This window comes from Ptychodera flava, chromosome 15 (genome assembly GCF_041260155.1).
Source record: "Ptychodera flava strain L36383 chromosome 15, AS_Pfla_20210202, whole genome shotgun sequence".
NCBI lineage: Eukaryota > Metazoa > Hemichordata > Enteropneusta > Ptychoderidae > Ptychodera > Ptychodera flava.
The window spans coordinates 33,892,229-33,909,816 of NC_091942.1; the positions used below are offsets into that span (position 1 = coordinate 33,892,229).

General features: G+C 37.2%; 1 protein-coding gene across 3 annotated transcripts in view; it reads right to left on the minus strand.

Annotated features, from left to right (window-relative positions):
• LOC139151966 (rho GTPase-activating protein 44-like) overlaps positions 1-17,588 on the minus strand; it is a 41,011-nt gene that overhangs the window by 8,615 nt on the left and 14,808 nt on the right. For all 3 annotated transcript variants that reach the window (XM_070725025.1, XM_070725028.1, XM_070725027.1), the window contains 8 exons: positions 15,737-15,857; positions 13,368-13,436; positions 3,091-3,348; positions 2,626-2,695; positions 1,749-1,830; positions 1,120-1,200; positions 481-594; positions 74-153 (listed from right to left, as the gene is read on the minus strand). In XM_070725025.1, the coding sequence (XP_070581126.1) occupies positions 74-153; positions 481-594; positions 1,120-1,200; positions 1,749-1,830; positions 2,626-2,695; positions 3,091-3,348; positions 13,368-13,436; positions 15,737-15,857 (875 nt within the window). The remainder of the gene's footprint in view (positions 1-73; positions 154-480; positions 595-1,119; positions 1,201-1,748; positions 1,831-2,625; positions 2,696-3,090; positions 3,349-13,367; positions 13,437-15,736; positions 15,858-17,588) is intronic.

Sequence of the window (17,588 nt, forward strand, 5' to 3'; positions counted from 1 at the left end):
AGTGAACACTGTTATGTCAGGTGCATACCATCCATCCACATATCCAAAGCATTCCATTCAGTTTTGTACTTACCCCCTGGGAAGAACCAATCAGCATGGTAGATCATAGATTCTACAATGACACTTGCTGTCCCTGTTGACATCACTGATATTCTGTGAAAACAATCACAAAGTCATCTCAGAAATGTCATATCATCAGCTCTACACACCCTGAGTTCTCAATATGGGAGCCACTTCTACACAAGTGGTGTAATTTTGCCAAGGCTTGGAAACAAAGCTGCATGCTTTGGGAATCCCAGTTGCTGTTTGATATGTCATGTGCTTTCACAAACCGACCAAACAAGAAATTATGGTAGCAGGGCTTCTCACTAGATTACTGTCTTTGACAGAAACATTAACATGCCATTGTTGGTGGCACGGTTTTCAAATATCAATTGTAAAACACCTAAAAAGACACACAGAAAGTTGTAAGTTACTTACGCATCTTCTTTGGCCCACATGACATTAGGAGCAATGACTAAAGCCAAGTTGCTAGCTGTCATTTTGGTAATGTTGCTGTGATCAAGTAATTTTCGTAAAAACTTCATAAGATACCTGCAGGGAAAAGACAGTCCAAATGCATTACATATACCACTCAGTAAATATCTAAAAGTTGAAGAACAGGACAATGACAGACAAAATATGTCACAGTCTTTGTAACTGTTTACAGAAAAACAACAGGCCTTGTTTCTAATATCCAATCCTAATAAATATCAGAAAAGAAATTAAACACTCTAACCTGGGAAGCCACATTTATGTATAATTACAGGTAACCATTCTGAGCTATATTGAGATAGGTTTACACATTTTGTGTCACATTCTATTTTGCTGTATCTACATTTATCAGCTGATTTTTTTCTAAAGAAAGTTGAGTGGCTTGAAAAATCAACCACTGAAAGTTAATGCCTGATAGTTATTGCAGTCAAAGCACCATTGATGCTGACGGTATTTTCTACATGTTTCTGCACTTCCAGATACAAAATGTCAATACATCATACACATGGAGAAATAGTTTTGTACATAAAATACTTGGTAGCTTTCAAGCAACAAATAAATGATAAAAAAATAATAAACCTTTACTTTAGATTGTCAAAATTTGGTTTTGGAAGTTTGCCAACACATGTCCACAATGCTTGAAGCCTTGTATCTGTGTCTTGAATGCTGTAACATGGAAAAGAAAAAAAACAATCAGTCGTCAAGATAACTATGAACTAGGTCTATCAGGTAAATTCTATCTGAATGACTATTTCCATACAAATTTTCTCTTCATGTGAAGTTACATTCAAGGTATTGTGTAATGTGTTTTGTAGTATTACCCAATTTGTCGATAACTCAAGCAGTTAGTTGTATTGGATACTCTTGTTTATCTAGAATGAACATATTCAGTAAAATATCACAGAAATTCCTTACAGAAAGTGGTAGTATATCAAAATTCTATCGGTCACTGAATTGCAACTAAGTCTTCATGTTTCTGTACCAAGGGAAAGCTACTAGATCTAAACAGTCAAAATGTACGACCACAAGTGACCAGTTGAGAGAATAAGTTGATTCAACAATACAGGACTGCATACACAACAACATATAGTGTTTGGTAAAAACATAATAGATATTATAACAACATATCCAGCAAGACAGGCTGGACAGCTAGAAACATTTTGCATGTTTGTAATATTTCAAGGAAGGCCATGCATTTAGCTGCAATCCCTTACCTATTTGCAGAAACCCATTCATCATAGAGTGCAAAGGTCATTAGTGGTTCTGGTAACTCCCTCAAATATTGCTTTAGGACTCCTGTGTATTGAAAAGAGTGAGACAATTTAATTAATCTGAAAATTGGGAACATAATCACTGTAAATCCAATGATGTGTAACATATTGAAAAGAGTGAGACAATTTAATTAATCTGAAAATTGGGAACATAATCACTGTAAATCCAATGATGTGTAACATATTGAAAAGAGTGAGACAATTCAATTAATCTGAAAATTGGGAACATAATCACTGTAAATCCAATGATGTGTAACATATTGAAAAGAGTGAGACAATTTAATTAATCTGAAAATTGGGAACATAATCACTGTAAATCCAATGATGTGTAACATATTGAAAAGAGTGAGACAATTTAATTAATCTGAAAATCGGGAATACAACCACTGTAAATCCAATGATGTGTAACATATTGAAAAGAGTGAGACAATTTAATTGATCTGAAAATTGGGAACATAATCACTGTAAATCCAATGATGTGTAACGTATTGAAAAGAGTGAACAATTCAATTGATCTGAAAATTGGGAACATAATCACTGTAAATCCAATGATGTGTAACATATTGAAAAGAGTGAGACAATTCAATTAATCTGAAAATTGGGAACATAATCACTGTAAATCCAATGATGTGTAACATATTGTTGAAGTAAAATGTTTTGAATGCAACAACTGATTATATTATGATGGTTACATCACATTGAAATTTCATGATGTGATAACTTTTCCCATTTAGCAGTCTGATTGGTTGTGCATATTGAAAGGCTTGATTACATGTGGTGCAATGTTACTTTGAGAGAAGTCATAGATTGTACCACTGACCTGTGACTGCATGTACATGGGCTGGATCGCCAAAGTCTGCGTCATCCATTACACCTAAATCAAAGGACGCCTAATAACAAGAGGCAAAAGTATTAACTATACAGATCTCCTAATAATACTGATGGCATGACACACCACTCACATCAAAATGTACCAGAAGATTCTCTTCAAATTTTCAAAAATTTTATGACAATCCTTGAATTACACCACATCCATACTTTTAATGAAGATTGAGATCATATCATAATTTAAACACATTAACTTCATAAAGTGAAAAATCTATGCTTTCTACAAATATGTAATACAATTGACTTAGCTGTTTTACCCATTTGGTGGTGTTCTATTTTTAAAAACATGTTGCATATCATCTGGAATGTACCATATTTTACTCTCTGCTATTGCATGTCATGTAATAAAGATTAATTGATAAATCGATACAGTAGATTATCAATATCACATGCTTACCTTAAGTTTTTTAACTTTTGATGAACTGCCTGCTATTCTGAACAGACCCTCCTCTTCCAAGCCGAACTGTATAATGGCCTCACAACACACTTCTACAGGGAGTGCAATCTCCCTTTCAGAAACTCTCAAGTGAGACTCCAGTGACGTTCCAAATACAGGACGCTGAGGATTTTCTTCGAGTAGTTCACGCATGGCAGGCAGCATTCGATCCAAGACTCCAGCAGCTCTTTTGTGATAATCAGCCTGCTGTTCTACAAGCTGAAATGAGAACACATACAGTATGAAGCATGGGCAATGTAGTTTTACGTACATATAAATCTATGAAGTCACAATAGAAACACTAAGGTCATTCTCTGTTATTGTGAACTTTGGTCTTAGCTATGATAGCTAAATTATTGTGATAAAATTTTGAAGTATGTATTGACAATTGGCAATATTTCATTACATTACTGGCAACCTTAACATTTACAAAAAGCAAAGTAAAATGATTGTTTATAGCAATGATAACTTGGGCTCTAGATTCTGGCTGGCAATATGGTAAGCAAGATTTGACTATCATAAACACCTTTTAAATGAGTAAGTCGAACCTGGCATTGTCATTTTATAATATCTATTACACAATGGTCAATACATGACCTTGCAATTGTGTGCTGATCTGGCAAAATCAATAAAAATGTTTTTAGAGAAGTTTGCATTTCCATGACCCACTGATTGTGAGTTCCAAAGATCACACTTTGCCACCAGTGCTCTTGCAATCTGAGCTAGGCAGAACAGATACCTTCAACACCTGATGAGAGTACGGCCTGGTAAGGTGTAGAGGAACTCACCATGCTTCGTGTAAAACTTTCTATGCAAGATGCTATCAGAGCTATTACATACACCTTTAGAGCATGTTTGCTTAACATCATAAAAAGTCACCAAAAAGCTTCTTTGAGATGAAGTCCAAAATGAAATGACAAACAACACTGCCATACATCTATACTTTATAAAATAGATGAATGTATGATTTATCATATTTCAATCCTATTGTATAACATGGGGCCCGGGGGCACCGACGTCCTTTGTGCCTCCTTACTGTTTATTATTTGCCATAAATGTGAAATTTGGCAAAAAGTCAAATTGTTTGGACATAAATGAAAGTTAATATGAAAGTGAATCAAGAATAAGAGATGGAACTCAATAGGATCAACAATATCTAAAACAGGAAACGGTGAACTTATATGATACAGAAGGGGAGAAAATTTAGCCACAAACTATTGTAATATAATGGACAATGGCTAATCTAAACCAAATTACTTAAACTGGACTGTTGGCATTGATTACACATGTATTTATTGTCCATCAAATAGAAAATAAATTTGGGCCATTGACTAAAAAACATTTGCTTGTTACACTCACCACACTTGTACTTAGTATTTGGAGTGTACACCTATCTACAATACAATGATAAAAAGTTTTGACTCTGAAGGTCAACAGTGCATCTTTAATGTATGAGACTAAATAAGCTTACCCCTCAAGTACGTATAGGCCAAAAACAATATTTAATTTTGAATTATGTAGTGCAGGGAAGGACATAGAATATGGTGAAAAGCAAACTAAATATAAAAACTGAATATACAATTATATGGAAATGTTGTTTTACAGTCATGAGTATCTAGTGTGTGCCGAGAGACAAATATTAAAATTGGACAGTATCATCCTGACCAGAGTTTGTCTGAGTGGTTGTTTCCTTCTGATTTTCTGACACGGTGATATTAGGTACAAAATATTATGTTATTCACCATAGTTGCAACATAGCTTGCATTTGTTCACAGTAGAACTGAGTTTTACATGCAAGATAACTTTCTCATAAACTGTAAATTCTGGCTTGTGGCAGCTCAAACATCGCAATACTACATTTTTTGATATGATATGGAGTGACTTGCACACATATGCAATATGCAGTGACAGTCGATATATTCATAGTAAGAGTCTACTACATTCAAGCATAGTGATGTTGACAACTACATGCATGCCAGTGCACGATTTCAAAGTAGCCAGGAGGAAATTCTAATGGTCTTTTAGTGGAAATATAGGTATTAAACGACAGTGAAACAAACAACATTAGTTATCGTGACCTTGCTAAAGTGCAATCTCGGATCATGTATGATCTGATGATCATGCCAAATTACCATGTCGGATTATGCCGTGATTCTGAAGTGCGCGTAAATCGGTCAACAAAAGCAGACATAGACTCTCGCCAGTCGCTTGTACTGCTTGGTCTCGCGTAGCTTTCGGTACCGTATTTATACAAGCTCGTGCCTTCGGCACTCGACCTTGCGCCTTCGGCGCTCGATCGCCTACGTTGGATTACTACCGCAAGTGACTCCGGATCCGGTCAAAAGAAGGCACGAGGACTGTCGACAGTCGAAAGCACACACTGTCTTCAACAATGATGTCAAAATCAATGCACAACTGTCGAAATTACCCAAAATAAGCAACAGAAAACTTAAGTTATTGCTGTGTCGAAAGGACAGTACATCAACATAAAACGACGCTAGTTTGTTATGACATGGAGGTAGAAGGACAGAGCGAATTCCCTCGCTCTCACCCAGCTATTACTATACTAACGGGCCGCCGGTGGGATTGCCTCGCTAAAGCAATGGATTCGCCGGTAACGAAGGAGCGTTTCGTGCCAAAAAAATACATGACAGCAACAAAAATACAATCACTGTGAACTTCATATTTACAAAATATCATCAAATAAACGCTAAAAGCTTCAAAACGTCAAAATTCGCACAAGACCGAGAAACAAGACAGCGTCGGTTTGATTTTTCAAAGTCCTTGCCAGGAGCTGGTCTTATGCGCATGCGCATATTAAGGGGAGACCATTTGATTTCAGGGGGGTATGCAGGAAGTGGGTATGGGAACTTTTTTTGTCAGAGAGACAGCATTTTTAAATTTCAACTGTCACACCTGCATCAATTTTTTTTATCAAATGGAGTAGCAGTGCAATTTTTCAAATTTAAGCCAGTGTTTCACATATCACAGGATGGTTTTATATATTCATTTTACATTCCAACGAATGAAAACAAAATGGAAAGTCTAGTATATATACAACTTTAAATTATAGAACACTTTTTTGGCAAATCAACAGTGATCAGTACTATACCTGCTTTTCTTTATAACAGTCAATTCCTTTTAAGTTCTCAGGGGAGATGTTATCTTTTGTGGTCAGAGAAACAAGGCTCACACATTGTACTTCATTATATTTGTTGGTCCTCAATTTTTCTTTGACAACTTGTAATCTTTCTAACATATTTATGTTGAGAGAATAATATATTGGTTTTTACACTAGTTTATTGACTCCTGTCTTGTGTTTTAAATTTTCAAAATGTACAGAAGTCAAATAGTCCCATCTAGATATTGCCTGTACCATTGAGATATTGCAACAGAAATCCTGAAACATGATTTCTTGGGTCAGAAAAGGGAAGGAAAACATCGAGTGCACTGAGATGTAAAGTAGTCAATGCTTATATCATAAGTGCTGGGAAAAAAACACATGAGAATTGCTTGTGGTAAAAACATTTGTGCTGCCTATGGCAGCATGCTAGCAAAGAACACATGAGAATGAAGTTTCCAAAATTTTGCTCATTTCAACTGCATAATGACAATTCCTTTTTTATTTCTGTCTGTTATGAGAATTTTTTTTCTCAAGCCATTACAGGCTTATTTTTTTCTTTTATTTCACCTGGTGACAATTTTTTTTCCTCAAAATCCTCCATACCCCCCCAGAAATCAAGTGGTTCTCCCTTAAGTGAGTCCCTGACCTATGCGGGCCAGTGGATTACTTCCTCAGTAGAACTGATATGCCTGCCGGTACCATCATTCTTCAGTCGATCAAACGCGCCTTTCGTACCAAATAATACACGACAGCCGCAAAAGTGCATCACTGTCAACTTCATAACTATAGAACATATTGAAAGACACAGTGAAACGTTCAAAAAGTAAAAACTGTGCCGAGACCGAGAAACAAGATGGCGTCCGATTCGATTCTTCAACTCAGATTTTGTCCTAGAGTTGTGCGCATGCGCAGACGGTAGCTTTAACGAAAGCGAGTCAAACTCAAGTAAATATAAAATAAAAATGGATAAAAATATTGTTTAAAAATATTACAAGGCATGTATCACCAAATTTTGAACATTTCTGACGGCATTTCAACTATACGAACACCCATGCCAAATATCACAATAATCAAATCAGTGCTTTTGAGGAAAAATTGAAAATAGTGGTTTTCACAAAAAAGCTAAAAAGTGACTTTAAATTCATTCAAACAAAAAAAGAAAAAAGACCGTTTGAGATACATGCCAAAGTGACCACCAGACCAAATTTCAGAAAAAGTTACTGAAGCGTTTCTGAGATACCTGCGTCCACAGCATACGGCCCACTGTATGCAACAACAGAGGCCGCGTCATCACATTAGTACTTTGGGCCAAAGGCCCAAAGGACTAAACATGGGGCCCGGGGGCACCGACGTCCTTTGTACCTCCTTACTGTTTATTAATTGCATAAATGTGAAATTTGGCAAAATGTCAAATTGTTTTGACATAAATGAAAGTTATTTGAACTGGTTGGTTACCGCTCCAGCATAAGTTCAAGTGTGGATTGTAAGTATCAACAACCTTGATATGAACCATTGACTAAAAAACATTTGCTTGTTACACTCACCACACTTGTACTTAGTATTTGGAGTGTATACCTATCTACAATACAATGATAAAAAGTTTGGACTCTGTAGGTCAACAGTGCATCTTTAATGTATGAGACTAAATAAGCTTACCCCTCAAGTATGTATAGGCCAAAAACAATATTTAATTTTGAATTATGTAGTGCAGGAAAGGACATACAATCAGGGTTAGCGGTAGGATTTTCAAGTTAGTAGCCACACTTACTCAGTGTGGCTAATTTGGTCCTAATTTTATTAGCCACACAGCAACTTTCATTAGCCACACAGTAGACATGATGTTTAAGTAAACTAATAAAACATTTGTAAAAAACACATTCAGAGACACACAAGACCTTATAAACATTTTTCAAGAACAGACAAATCATCATTATGTGATTTGGGAAAATTGTTTCAACTCAGACCAAAATAAAAATGAAAAAGAGTAAAATATTGATGAACATGTTACATCCTCATCTATATATACTCTTTTGTTGTTGATTTTGCAAAACCTGTATTGCACTTTATGATCAAGATCCCCAATGGGGATAGGATTTCAATAAAGGCTTACTTCACTTTACTTTATGTGCTCTTACCCTGGTTAAACCCCGATACAGAAAGGTGATGAGCGTATAATAGATCATTACAGTTAATAAAATTACTTTTCCGATCAGAAAAACTATTGAAAAGGTGTTACAACAATGGGACATTGAAGTTCCCGCGACAGCATCGCTAGGAAAATGGCACGTTTTGCCAGTACCTTCATGAATCTGTGTCCCTCCGTACCCCCGTTACCTGAATAGAATAGTCCCATTCCGCACATCCGCCATTGTTTATTCTCACTCAAGGCCACGATGAGACGTTGGTTTTCCTTCTCTAAATATGCAATTTCATTTGTTTGACGCTATTATCAGTTCATCAGTGAAGAGTTTTTACCGATGACTATTACAACTTTCACTGCTACGTCGTTGTTTTCACAAGATGTAGACCGTTTGATATTGCAATGTCGACTTGCTTTTATCATGTGCAGTCAATGCACATGCCATGCCAGCTGGTTTTATGGTTCACACAATGCTGTCGATCGACAGCATACACGATGTCTTTGTTTCACGTTTACTTTTCACAAGTTATGATTAATGTGGAAATTTCACTAAAATATCGCTGATCCAGTGATTTTGTAATCAGTTTGATTTGATACTGCGATATGAAATATTGTGTCAATAAAGCTCAGCACTACCTCCATGATCTCAGTATCAGCGTGATCGGAAGGCCAGTTCATGGAGATCGCGAGAATGTAATTGTAATATTTTGTCTTCCTTTACAATTTCAAGTAAGCGCTTTAAATAAAGAGTTTTTTATTTTGTCTTTAGCATATATTTGGACTGCTTAGTTTATCAATTTCGACGAAATCAGCTGTCGCCACGCTTTTGAGATCGTGGCGATTGCCGATGGGTTTTTGTTCGCCACAAACAAGCATAGTGATGTTGACAACTACATGCATGCCAGTGCACGATTTCAAAGTAGCCAGGAGGAAATTCTAATGGTCTTTTAGTGGAAATATAGGTATTAAACGACAGAGAAACAAACAACATTAGTTATCGTGACCTTGCTAAAGTGCAATCTCGGATCATGTATGATCTGATGATCATGCCAAATTACCATGTCGGATTATGCCGTGATTCTGAAGTGCGCGTACTTCCTTAGTAAATCGGTCAACATAAAACTTTAAAAGCACACACTTTAGCGATCGAAGTCAAAAATGATGTCAAAATCAATGCACAACTGTCGAAATTACCCAAAATAAGCAACAGAAAACTAAAAGGAATCGCTGTGTCGAAAGGACAGTACTCAGGGGTTTCATTAAGAGCCGGCAGCCGGCGAAATTGACCGGTTACTCTCACGATTTCGCCGGCTACTTTTTCGGAAATTTGAACCCTTTCATAGCGAAAATATTTTTTACCTTCTTAAATGATACGGACAAGTTTCACAAGCTGTGTAATCAAACTTAATGATGGCTTTTATGTGAAACAAAATTTAGAAGACAAGCGACTACTACGATCGCCTTGTACTACGATGCAGCATGGTATTGCGTATACTGCCTTAAAAAATCGGAATTGCAACGGACGATTCTATTGGCTACCTGAATTGCTGATTCCTATGTGGTGACTTTTATATACGCCAATGAAAACGGGCATACTACACCTGTCGGCCGTGTTTAGCTCAACTCAAAACGGTCGATGAACAAATGACGACGGTAGCGATCGCAAGGTCAGGCTTCGCTGTACGATCCTCGGTTTTGAAGTGGACCAAGAAACAAGAGAAGGATAATTACGTGGATTTAAACTGTTTTCGAAGGCAATGACCTGATTTTTTGCTCACGAAAAAACTTCCCGATTACAGTTCGAATTTTAGTAAGCCGACGTGCGTTGCACTGCGGTAGGCTTAGATGTGAAGGTATAGAACCAGCTGGACGTATGACATGTACTGCTTTTCGGTCTATCGACGCCAATAACAATGTCGTACAGAGTGGTTACAATACGATCAGACCTCTAAATTCACTTCAAAAACGGTCGTCAGGTTAAATCCAAATGTGAGTTTCTGAACGTACAAATTTTCATATCCTATATCAAGGTTCTTACTTTGCATACCCATACAGTCAAATAACCTTGAGAGTCTTTGATTCTATTTGCGAAATATGGTAATGATTGTCATTTTTATCATTATTGTTATATAAATTATCCTTTTTACCTCCCCAGTGGTATAAAAGTTTTTCATTTGCAGATTTCCATACCAAACATCAAGGTTCTTAATTTTAAGCATAACATTATACATTAATGAAAAGTTTCTCATTTACTGTGCTTAAAATATGAGTTTTTCATCCAGGATGGCATCAACAAGGGGGATTTTCCCCCTTTACCAGAAAATTTCGGTGGGCATTTCACCAGTTCATGTGTTCTTCTTGTACCTCTAAGGTGTGACTTGCACCATTTCATTGGGGGGAGTGGCCCCCCTTGACAAATAAATTGGGGGTGCCAACATTTCAACAGAGCTAGAGGGGGAATCCCCTATCCCCCTATCTAGATGTAACACTGTATAATATCATCTACATATCAAATTTATATCATTAATAATTATGAATTATTATAGTTTACCTCCTAAAAGCGTAGAGGCTCTAAAAATGTCAGTTTTCTTTGTTCAAAATATCGTCAACATTACCACATTTTATCATTTTTAATTATGAATTATCATATTTAGGCCTAATCTCCCAGGTAAAATGGCTTTTATGATATGAACACAATTGCCCTGGAACACTGCTGATAATTCTCCTGAAAACCTAGAAATCCAAGTGACTGTGAGCTGTAAAAAGTGAATTTTAGCTCATTTTTCAGGGTTTCCGGCCTTCGGCCGGGAGGGGGAAGACCCCCTCCCGGACTCTCCCCCGACGACGACCGCTTTGTGGTCTGGCCGCTGCAAGCCGCCTACTTTTCTATCATGGCCCCCTACTTCAAAACTTAATGAAACCCCTGCGTACAAAGTTAACATAAAAAGACGCCAGTTTGTTATGACATGGAGGCCGGAGGTAGAAGGACAGAGCATTCCCTCGCTCTCACCCAGCTATTAGTACGGGCCGCCGGTCGGGTTGCCTCGCTATTAAAAGCAATGGATTCGCCGGTACTGGGGAGTACCGAGTACGGAGCCTCGGAGGCCATCATTCTTCAGTCTATCGAAGGAGCGTTTCGTGCCAAAAAATACATGACAGCAATCAAATATACGCTAAAACCTTTAAAACGTCAAAATTCGCAACTGACCGAGAAACATGAAGGCCTCGGGGTTTTTTTTTCAAAGTCCTCGAAAAACAACGCTAACTTGTTATGTGCGCATGCGCATATTAAGGGGAGACCCATTTGATTTCGGGGGGGGGGGTATGCAGGAAGTGGGTATGGGAACTTTTTTTTGTTAGAGAGACAGCATTTTTTGATTTCTACAGTCAGACCTGCATCAATTTTTTTTTTCAAATGGAGTAGCAGTGCAATTTTCAAATTTAAGCCAGTGTTTCACATATCACAGGATGTTTTTATTTATTCATTTTACATTCCAACAAATGACAAACAAAATGGAAAGTCTATTATATATACAACTTTAAATTATAGAACACTTTTTTAGCAAATCAACTGTGATCAGTACTATACCTGCTTTTCTTTAAAACAGTCAATTCCTTTTATGTTCTCAGGGGAGATGTTATCTTTTGTGGTCAGAGAAACAAGGCTCACACATTGTATTTCATTATATTTGTTGTTCCTCAATTTTCATTGTCAACTTGTAATCTTTCTAACATAAACATATTTATATTGAGAGAATAATGTATTGGTTTTAACACTAGTTTATTGACTCCTATCTTGTGTTTTAAATTTTCACGATTTACAGAAGTCAAATAGTCCCATCTAGATATTGCCTATACCATTGAGATATTGCAACAGAAATCCTGAAACATGATTTCTTGGGTCAGAAAAGGGAAGAAAAACATCGAGTGCACCGAGGTGTAAAGCAGTGAATGCTTATATCATAAGTGCTGGAAGAAAACACATAAGAATTACTTGTGGTAAAAACATTTGCGTGCTTTGGCAGCATGCCAGCAAAGAATACATGAGAATGAAGTTTCCAAAATTTTGCTCATTTCAACAGCATTGTGACAATTCCTTTTTTCTTTCTGTCTGTTATGAGAATATTTTTTCTCAAGCCATTACAGGCTTAATTTTTTTCTTTTATTTCACCTGGTGACAATTTTTTTTCCTCGAAATCCTCTATACCCCCCCCCAGAAATCAAGTGGTTCTCCCCTAAGTGAGCCCCTGACCTATACGGGCCAGTGGATTACTTCCTCAGTAGAACTGATATGCCTGCCAGTACCGGTGTTTATCGCCTACGGAGGCCATCATTCTTCAGTCGATCAAAGGCGCCTTTCGTACCAAAAAATACACGACAGCTGCAAAAGTGCATCACTGTCAACTTTACCAAAAATGTGCCCATACCGAGAAACAAGATGGCGTCCGTTTTGATTCTTCAACTCAGATTTTGTCCTACAGTTGTGCGCATGCGCAGACGGTAGCTTTAGCGAAAGTGAGGCAAAATCAAGTAAATATAAAATAAAAATGGATAAAAATATTGTTTAAAAATAATGTGAGGCATGTATCACCAAATCTTGAACATTTCTGACGGTATTTCAACTATACGAACACCCATGCCAAACATCACAATAATCAAATCAGTGGTTTTGAGGAAAAAGTGAAAATAGTGGTTATCAGAAAAAAGCTAAAAAAGTGACTTTAAAATGATTCAATCAAAAAAGAAAAAAGACCGTTTGAGATACATGCCCAAGTGACCACCAGACCAAATTTCAGAAAAAGTTACTGAAGCGTTTCTGAGATACCTGCGTCCACAGCATACGGCCCACTGTATGCAACAACAGAGGCCGCGTCATCACATTAGTACTTTGGGCCTTTGGCCCAAAGGACTAATATGGGAGAGTCATGTGACACGTTTCTTTTTGATTTAAAAAGCATTTTTATGACATCCTACCTCAACAAACTTTTCTGCAAATTCTCCTTCTCTCGCAAGAAGCACCAGCATTTCTGTCACATAGGCATCCTGGGAAAAGTTCAAACTTAGTTAACATATATGATATAATGTGACATAAAGTGAGCACACCACTAATTATTGACATGAACTTGGCATTCATTATAATCTTGATCCAGGGTCTATGTTATTATTAAGTACTTTGATTATGCTGATCGACCACAAATTCATCAAATATTTAAGAAGTTATCTAAACCTATTAGATCAGCTGTTTTAGAAAAACTCAGCATATGTAAAATGGCCAGAGTTTGTGTGTTCTTATCTTGTGAAAAGGAATTTACAATTACTGATAGTGGGTATGATAACAATGACAGAAACTCACATACCAGTACCAACATTTCATGACACCCCTTTGCAGAAAATCAAGGACATTAGCACAGATACATATAAACAGTCAGGTGAAGGATAAACTCATGTATGGACTTTGATGAGGTCATGTGCTGCATATCTAATATTTTATAATGCATATTTATCATATATATTGCGGGTTGTTTTAGCTTCAGAAATGATTGAAATCATTCAAATTATCATGATAAAATCAACACTGGTCACTATTTTATTGCAAGACGTCATACATTATGGTTCCTTTCTTGTAATTGTGTGACAGACAAAAATGGTGTCATATGTTGAGACTTTGAGTTTATATATCATTTTCAGTTTCAGCAAACCTAAATTAAAAATTTGATAGGCTGAATTTCTTCTGTTTGCATTACTTTTAGTATGCAATACAGAAACATATCTTGATAAACCTGAGTCAATGATTTAACTATAAAGTTTAAAGTCGAGTAATTAAATAAAATAAAATCCACTGAATTTTACTATTCATGTGTATTTATACAGGCATTCAATGCATTGAAGAATCAAATAGAGAGCCCAAACATACAATGTGCACAGAATTTAAAAGAGATAATAATACCAGTGTATTACAAAACAGCCTGACAGCTGACAAAATCAAAAACACTGAAGAGTCTGGTCTTTCCTTTTGTTAGAAGCATACATAAGGTAACATTTGGTTCCTGTACGAATTGTGGTTCAAAAAAAACCCTGACCTTTTTTCAAAGTATTTCAATCACTGAACACACCAATGGTAGTCAAAAACAGTCTGTTTACTGAAATGTAATCTAGGGATCAAGAAATAATTAAACTCTTGACATTTAAAATAAAGATATCAGGATTATCACAGATAAATGACAGAATAAATTCATGAAAACATCAACGACAAGATACATTGTGCCTAGGATATAATGAATTTTACATTCCATTTTTGAGTTTGACTTTATTTATTTTATATTATCTGTGTCTGACATGACATAATGACAGTATTTGTTGATCAATATGCACAGTGATAAAAACAGGAACTTGAAACAACAATCTGAGATCAGAGGACAGTAACTGACAATGCTCGACTGTGCATTCTTTTATCCTCACTGCTGATTTCCTGTATGAATGCAGGGAAACAAAACTCTGTATAGGATTATGAAAACAGAAGAGCTAGTCATTTACCGCTGTACGTTTCATCACATATCGAAACTTGTGATCAGTTACAGCATGGTGATGACAGATAGAATTTGTGACACTCATTTACACTGTTTTAATTTTATCAGGAAGTGTGATTCCTGGAGGTGTCTTTCATAAATAAATTGACTTATTGTTGTGATGGTAATGTAAATATATAAGGTATATGGAACAGACATAAAAATGATAAGGTATCTATGAATGAAGTGGAAATGATACATATAACAAGTGAATACTTTAAGCAGGATGGGTTAAGTATTTGTATTTGATACAACAATACTGTAATCAATCAAAGGCTTGATTGGTGTACAGCATGAGGTCAAAGGTCAAACCAAGCTCATACACTATTCAGATGTTGCCCTCAGAGACTAAAGTACCCTATGTCAATTAAAATAACAACGAGATAAAGAAGTCTGCATTGCAACAAAGCTAAGGAAATCAATACAGAAACCCACTTTGAGAAACTAGTACAGTACTTGTTCAGTGCTTACAAGATATTCAAATGTTCTACAAATACTTGAGTCATTGGGTGGAACAGGGCAGGGGTAGCTTTGGGGATATGAGAAATGAAAACAATCAAAAAGGGTGTCAGACTCAATTCCTCAAACAGTGACTTACCAGAAGTTAAGTACACCAAGGATGGTTGTAGAAAAAGATGACTGACATAGTAACAGCTAACAAACTACTGGACTTGGAAAATTTATGACAACTTTCTGTTTTTTGCAACAAGTGGCCACCATTGACATAGTTACACATGCAAATGAACTCCTTTTATGACTTTTACGTATTGCACTTACCCGAGCAGCTTCCATTTTGTTGCTAGATTCCTCAACTTCATCTTTGAGTTGCTCAATTTTCATGACTTGTTCTTGTAAATTTCCTTTGCCAGATGTTGTTGCCCTAACAGCAGAGTGGTACCTACAAAATTTCGGTGAAATAGAATAAGAATGTAATTCCATTACAAGATCATAAGTTAACATAGGATTTCTTACAAAGATACCAATTCTATTAATCTATAATGCTACACAGGCAATTCCTACTTCTTCTCTTTGTTTTATACACAATTTAATACCTTACCTGAATCATGGTTACATAATTACTTTCCAATAGAAAGTATGTCAAATATTGCCATGAAGTAGCATATTCTGATGGGAAAGTTTGTAGAACACTGTCCATATGGTATGTACATATTTGTTTTCACCATGACTGTTGCTCCAGATAAGATTCGTTCCGTATTTACATTGTTATTGTGATTTCATGAGTGATAAATTTAATAAATAAGAAGCAGTATGTTGTATACGATAAGAAAGATACACAGGCATTACAGGCAAGTTGACGTTTAGTTCCTGAATAATTTGATACATTGGTTATGTTTGTTACATTTGTCTTTGTAAATTTGCCACAAGCAGTCAATATGTGAAGCAACTCCATAACATTTACAGTGGAAACAATGTAGTCAACCAACATTAGTGGTTAGCTAAGGCGATTATGAATTTCATGATATATTTACGTTAACACTGGCTGTCAAAAGTGGTGACACATCAACATACCGGTACTAATGACAAAGTTTGAGGATTGAGCTTTACAAACTCACATAACTGAGTTTAACCCTTTTCCTGCCAAGTTGGTGAAAATCCACTTGAAATTCGGTGTAGCTAGAATCTGAGCAGCCACAGCCGTTATCCTGCCAAGGCAGTGGAAATTGGGCTACTTTTTGGTACCCCCTTTCCTGCCTAGTTGACGGCACTACGTGTAGCAAACCCTTGCTCACGCTAGGGGTCGTTCGAGGACAGGTTTTGGGCGAGGAACGGCGTTTGCTCTCGAAATGGGTTCACAGGGAATCCAACCACAGGGAAAGGTGCAGAAGCTACCCAGCCAGTCCTCTACCCCGTTGGGGGACTGGTTTTTTTGGGGGGACGAGTAGCGTACTTGGCAGGTTAGCACGGTGACGTATCCTAGCGGAGTTTGGGCGAACTTGGCTCTGAGGCACTACATAGATTGCGGCCGAAATTGACCGTCTCGGCAACGCTAATCTATAAGGCAACGGCCTAAGACCGCCTCAGCTGGCGGTGCAATTTTTGCCAATGGTGCGAGACGAAAATCACGGACTTAGTCCTGATTGACGGGAAGTGCGGACGGATTTGACGGACTCGGCTTGATTAGTCCCTGCCATGGAACTGATCCGAACGGACTTGAGCGACATTTGTGAAGGGTAACCACCGCTTTTAACCGACTTGTTACCTTCTCGAAAAGACTACCCACTCAGATGTCGGACGTTGTCGGCTGCACTTGGCTCTAGACGTTCAAGCCGTGCAACGAAACACACCGCCTCAGCCTTGCCATTCACGAACATGGCCTCAAAATTCGATCCCATTGTTCACCGACTTGTTACGCCTATGTTGTCCCTGTGAAGTTCGGCTAACGGCCGAGTCTAACGGGAGTTGGCAGACCTGTGTTTGGTTTATACTGTAGTATGACCGACTCAGGTAGAGGTACCTGTCGGTATATTCCGAGTTTTACGCACTCGGGCGTCAATGACGGGTCGTCATCACCGCTGATGACGTAGACGTGCTGGCCACGTTATTTGAAGGAGCCATGTTTGCCCAACGGATGAGGCTGAGACAGCTGTTGACAATTTTGGCATCCTTC